Here is a 6,245-nt window from a genome sequence, read left to right on the forward strand (position 1 = left end):
CGGACCCCTTCGGAAATATCGCACTACGAAAGCTTTCCCAGTGACTCCTATCTGTCCGAGGATAAACAATTTGTTTTGGGACCACCGAAGTTCCATGCCAATCAAACGAACGTTGAAAATACGGCATATCGCAAATCATCGTTCCCTATCAACGACGACGGTGAGTACGGAGAGCTTGACGGACCGTTGCTTCGTGCTCGTATCCGGCGTGGCGTACCGCCGGACACGTCATATGACGAAGACGGGGGCCAGCGCGTGTTAACAGCTCGCCTCTCACGCCGCGGCATCCAGTCCCGTACTTCCATCTCCCTGGCGCAGGTCGGTAGTTTTACGCACACCAAAGGTTCCGGAAAGAGCGTAGTTTTCGCGTCGCCGTCATCGACTTACGGGCAGAAGCTACTAAGCCGATCGGTCTCCGTCGAATGGCGGTTTCCACAGAGCTGGTCTTTCCAAGGCCATGATCCAGAAGGACGAGAGACGTTTAGGGGAAGAATGTCTCAGCCTTCCCCTAGACCGTTATACTGGCCCTATGGAAAGTCGAGATCGCAGTTGACTACTAAGAATCCGAGCCGCTCGAGGCGGGCGAGCCGCACCATGCCGCAGGGGCCTCCTTCGAGGGTTCCGCAATCCTATGCACGCAGGCTATCTCCGGCGCAGTACCACGTGGCAACCACAGACGCTGATCGGACGGAAAACTACTTTGCCAACCACCGGATGCAGCCTCCCTCGGTATTCCGTCAGCCTCTGGGGTTTTACAACCAGCGTTTTCGCTCTTCTGAAGGTGACGTGGTCGTCGCCTCTCTGGACGTGCTGCCACCGGAACCCATTCCCATACATGGCACTGCTTCCGAGCCTGCGGCACCCCACGCTGCGGGTAAGATCAAGCGGCGCTCTAGGGTACACAGCTTCGACGGTTTTCATTCTCTGAGCTCTAACGCGAGTCGGAAGCCTGCGCTTCAGGACGACGAAACCCGTCAGGGGGAGAGCGCGAACCAAACTACTTGCGAGTCGACGAACGCGATCATTTCGACGGGTGAACACCGGTTGCCCGGCGTATTTGGGCACAAGTTTCACCAGCCCGCCAGCACTATCGTATACATCGTCTTCGTAGTGGCAGTTCTGGCCGGGATCTCGGCAGGTTTCATCGCCTATTTAGGACGATACGCTGCATCGGCGCTTCTGTACGAGATCACGGACAGCGAAGGTGACGTCGCCGGCAGCCACGCGGGGCCGTGGGCGTTCAGCCCACGGTTCAAGACAGGCACCTCGGTAACTTTGAAGGAGAAATGCAGGAACCCGTGGTGCAGCAAGCAGATGGCGGCACTCATTCACTCTCTGGACGCTGGCGTGCGCCCGTGCCAAAACTTCTACGGCTACGTGTGCACGCGGTCACGTGTAAGAAATGCCAGGTCTGGCAACCAACTGGGGCAGCCGACGGAGCAACGCATGGTGGCTTTCTTGCGTGGAACCAGCAGGCCTGGCAGAGAAGGGCGACTGGTGGCCGCCTCCAGACGTCTCTGGAAGGATTGCGCCGACCTGGCCACGCTCAAGCGGCTCGGCAGTGTTCCATTGCACGCTCTCCTCAACAGGACCGGCTTGGGCAGTTGGCCTTACAACCGGACCGATGAGCTTCCCGACGTGTGGGAGGCCGCGGGAAAGTTGCTACGCCTTATGGAACTTGCACCTCTCGTCGAGGTGAACGTGCGCCCCGACAACAGCTTGCGGCTGTCCCGCGGCCACTGCAACGGAACGGTGGGCGCTGCCAAAGTACTCGACGCTATGCTCGCAATGCGAAGCGATAGTTCGGGGCTTCGGCAGCTAGCGCAGGATGTGACCGAATTCGGCTACAAGATGGATGCTCTCATCCACAGCCACGAGCCGCCGATATCAGACCACCACCTCAGCGATGACGATGGGGTACTTCGGCCCTTCCTTCAGGTGGCCCTGGAGGGTCTCAGACCAGACGCCGGCACCGTGCGCACTGAGCTGGACAACTTCATCGATCCTCTCGTGGAACTCGTGCGCGAGACAAGACCTGAGACGGTGCTAAACCTTCTCGGCTACCGGCTTGTTCGACACGTGGGCCTTTTCACACCGCCAGCGGTCAACGCGGATCCGGAACATGCTGAGCTGTCTAAGAGGTAATCTTGTACCGCCTTACTGAATCCCACATCCTTACGGCTTATGAAAACACGCGTCTCTTAATGATGAAAGCTGCACTAAGTTTATGGACTTGGGTGCTCGGTAACCTTAGGATTTCAATATGTCGCTACTGTGCTGCCTTTTAGTTGTGCTCGAGGCACCGGAACCTTTTGGAAGATTTCTTGAAGACAAACAGGAGAATGTTATAGACCGGCAACAACAGAGGCGAAGAATGATTCCTAGTTTATAGGGTTGTTTATTGCAAGATGGCCTCATGCGATCACATGCCCACTAAACAAATAATGCCTCGTGCTTGGCAGCGCAGCCACTCGGGCAATGTGCCATCGCAATGGTTTTATTACGTGAAATGGCACCTACCTATGATTATCTTTGATTGAGCTCTACCCTGAACGTGAGTGAGTGACAACATTTATTTGTCCTTGGAATGGAGTCCGTGAAGGAATGTCTTAAAGAAAGCCCCCTCCCCCGTAGTCGACAGCCAGGAGTCGTTCCCTGGCGCGGCTTCGGCCATCTGGACCAGACAGACCTGCTCTCCCAGGTCCGAGCTGACCAGCACGGTACCCCACTGCTCAGAGCTTCTTATGTTTAACGCTTTCTGATCTTTATTCCTGTGGTTTCCGTTTTAGCTGCAGGGCACTTTATGGGCTCGCCTTGTCGTCTTAGCTCGCTAACGGTCGATGCGACTGCCGGAATCAGGCGGCGCAGCGAGATAACGGACCCAAGTAGAGCCTTCTGTACTGTCGTCAGGGAGCCACGCTGTGGCTTCTAAACCTATGCGGTTTAAATAGTCATAACCGTTCGAACCTCGTGAACCGCTGGCGCTTGTCATACATCTCACCGCTGTTTAGCGCAAAGAAAACTGCAGGTGCATTTCAGGCAAAAACTGTGAATAACCGACAGACTCCGCGTTCATTTATGTAGGAACTCTGTTAGGTTAGTTTTTACGATAGTGAGCGAAAAAAAAAGCGGCCGCGCAAGAAAAAAAATGGCACGTTCGAAATGACGCAGAAAGGCTACAGCCGCGCAAGAAAACAATGGCGCGTTCGAAATGCCGAAGAAAGGCTCCACCTGCGCATAGTTAGCAATAAGGTGCTTCTTGAATGAATGCAAATGAAAAAAAGGAAAGCCATGGAGATCATAGTAAGCTGCCCGTTATTAATTCATGTGCACGTACAAATTTACTGAAATAAAAGTACCAAAGAAAGTTTAAAATACATGCACCCATAGGTACTGAACCCAATGCATGTGGATTGCGAGTCCGGAGCATTAGGTTGGCTATCTGGACGACTCTTTTCTGTAATTTCTCGGGCCCTATTTGTCTTAATGTAATTGTGTGCTACGTCTATGGGGGCTTAGCTCCCGTTTAGCTCCTAACTACAGGAGCTTCACGGGTTCAATAGTTTGGAGCCTAAGAGCAGGGAAAAACGCATCAGCAGGCACGCACGCACATACGGACGGATGGACGGAGGGACAGACAGACAGACAGACAGACAGACAGACAGACAGACAGACAGACAGACAGACAGAGGGTGCTGGGGGGCGCAACACATTCCAACACAAAGCAGCATTCCAACTACAACTCCCAAAGACGACGGAAACGGCGGAGAAAACACGGTAGGCAGCGCGCTTGTCTGCCATGCTTGTTGACTTAACTTTACCGTTCAAGTACCCGCCGCGGTGGCTCAGTGGCTAAGGCGTTGCGCTGCTGAGCACGAGGTCGCGGGTTCGATTCCCGGCCGCGGCGGCCGCTTTTCTGATGGAGGCGAAAAGCAAAAACGCCCGCGTGTACGAGATTTCGGCGCACGATAAAGATCCCCAGGTGGTCAAAATTAATCCGGAGCCCTCCACTACGGCGCGCCTCATCGCCTGCGTTGCGTCGGCGCGTTAAACCCTACAATCAATCAATCAATTTACCGTTCAAGTGGTTTCCTGCCTCTTTATTGCAATTAATTTCAAACCAGCTGAGCTCACTTTGAGCTTCTGCTGCCGCCCTACTCAGCACACCGCAGTTTCCGCTCCTTGTCGCGCTTGTTTGTGGGCCGTATGTGGGTTGGACGTTCGCTCTCCTCCTCCACTCCTGTGCGTTTCAGGAGTTCCCGCTGCACTCGAGCCGTGCTGGAGGACGCCCTGACGGCGGAGGCGGCGGATTACGTGCGCTATGCAGCGCTCCGGAGCCAGCTGGACTTCAACGCGATACTGTCCGCGGAGGCGCACGTGAAGCGCGTACTTCACACGAAGCTGGCCGGTCTGGCCTGGATGGACAACAAGACGCGGGAGGCCGCCCAGCAGCGACTCCGGCCCCTAAAGGTATAATCGGAATCTTTCTGAATACTTGTTTTACATTAGCATTGCGAAACCGCTTCGAGAAAAATTTGAAGTCACTCAATGACAACGGAAAAGGACCACGGGAAACGAGAAGGAGCCCTTGTCCTGTCGTCCTCCTGCAACATTTTTTTCTCCCACGCTTTTGCTCTTTCCTTCGCGTTTGGAAGCACTGCGAAAGCTATACTTATCAGCAGCACGGAGCGGCACTGCGTGATTTGCCCGTCGCACGAGATACGCCTTCCGTTTCTGCTTTGCTTTTGTGGCTTTATTTCTTGAATTGCTATCGAAAGCGTTCATTGCTGCAACAGAAGGAAAACCGGCCAACAGCCGCTACATTAGAGCGGTCGAAGAACGTCAAGACCGATAGGAAAAAAATCTTTTGAGCGAGTTTCCAAGTATCTGATGGGCACAGAGCAGTAATTTTTGGCTGAGGTACTTTGCGACCCCCTATATTAATCAAGTACCGGGTCTGTTGGGTGACTACGTTCTGCAAGCATTTTAGTTTTAAAAAGTATGAAAAAAGCGTTGGAGGGTCCCATTAAAGAGAAGCCTTCTTTGCCTCTTTTCTAGGTTTTTCGGGTGGCTACTGTTGCTTTCTTGCCGAGTGCGCCGCTGGGTTTTATCTTCCACCAGAACGCTGGCCTCCGCGATCGCGCCGGCGGTGCCCTTCCGGAAGCGTGTTTCCAAATGCTTCGCTGCACAGAGCACACACGTGACATGTGTGATATCACTGCGGGCGCTATTCTTTTGAGCGTATGCAAAGACGAACCCACCGTTCTGGCGACGTAGAGCACCGAGTACTACTGCTGACGGCTTAGGTTCGAGCCCCAGCAGGTCTATTTATAATTTTTTTTTCCGAATTTACATTTTTTCTATACTCAAATCCACGCGTTGTTTTTTGTTAATAATGGTGATTTGATATATTTCAGTTCGCTTTAGGCTTGGGGCGCAGCCAATGACCACGTTGAACTGCCGTTCTCCATCGCGCGAACAGACATATCACGTGGGTGCTCCGTGCAGCGAAGCGTTTGGAAATACGCTGCCCCGGACAGGAAGTGGTGGTGGTGTGTGTGTGTGTGTGTGGGGGGGGGGAGTGGGGAGGAGCTGCAAAATTTCTGCGCCCGTGGGGTTGGCGGGTGACGAGTCCTGCGAAGGGGGTGAGGCAAAAGTAGCGTCTGGGGCAGCTTCGATTTATGCTCGTATCACGTTCCCTGCGTTTGCAGCTGTTGGCACCTTCGCCAGAGAGATTGCGGCGTTGAAAGTTTCTCGTGTCGGCTCGCATTACTCGACGCACTCGCCACTGCTCGCCGTCCCGAAAAATTAGTTACGCCAAGCACAATGATAGTATAAAAGAAAGGCCACATGCAAGTCAATTTGAGGAGCCATGAAGACAAAATACAAGTTGGGTTTATTAGAAAGACTGCTTAGTCCTGATAAAAATGATACCAGTATCATCGCAATCTTCGAACAAATAACAGAGATATTAAAGAAAACGTGTGAAGCAGTCGCGACCCCCTAGCTAATTTCCCGCAACTTTTCTATGACGGCACGGAACCTTGTTTGTGCGATTGGCGGCCGCCTAACTCACCTGTCCCGACGACACATGACTGGACGTCTGTAATGGGGCCTCTAGTTTCATTTGACCGCATCACTTGAATGCTAACGGGCAGTTAACGCACTAAAAAAAATGTTTTATTGTTGGCCCGTATGACGTCATTCTTGCTCATATCACGTCACTGTGGCGCAAAATTTGAAAG

At 53.2% G+C, this 6,245-nt stretch overlaps 1 protein-coding gene across 1 annotated transcript; it reads left to right on the forward strand.

The window, feature by feature from the left end:
• Nucleotides 1–594: 594 nt before the first annotated feature.
• Nucleotides 595–4,476, forward strand: LOC144146441 (uncharacterized). The gene is made up of 2 exons (XM_077678396.1): nt 595–2,141; nt 4,254–4,476. Exons 1-2 carry the CDS (start codon nt 595–597, stop codon nt 4,474–4,476), a joined length of 1,770 nt encoding a protein of 589 aa, XP_077534522.1.
• Nucleotides 4,477–6,245: the final 1,769 nt, after the last annotated feature.

Source organism: Haemaphysalis longicornis, unplaced genomic scaffold (genome assembly GCF_048455015.1).
Source record: "Haemaphysalis longicornis isolate Haplotype H1 unplaced genomic scaffold, Haemaphysalis longicornis Haplotype H1 scaffold_7, whole genome shotgun sequence".
In the NCBI taxonomy this organism is placed as follows: domain Eukaryota; kingdom Metazoa; phylum Arthropoda; class Arachnida; order Ixodida; family Ixodidae; genus Haemaphysalis; species Haemaphysalis longicornis.

Coding starts and splice junctions, on each gene's coding strand:
- LOC144146441 (XM_077678396.1), top strand. CDS start 595: ATGCCGCAGGGGCCTCCTTCGAGGGTTCCGCAATCCTATGCACGCAGG. Junction 2,142..4,253: donor CATGCTGAGCTGTCTAAGAG/GTAATCTTGTAC, acceptor TGTGCGTTTCAG/GAGTTCCCGCTGCACTCGAG.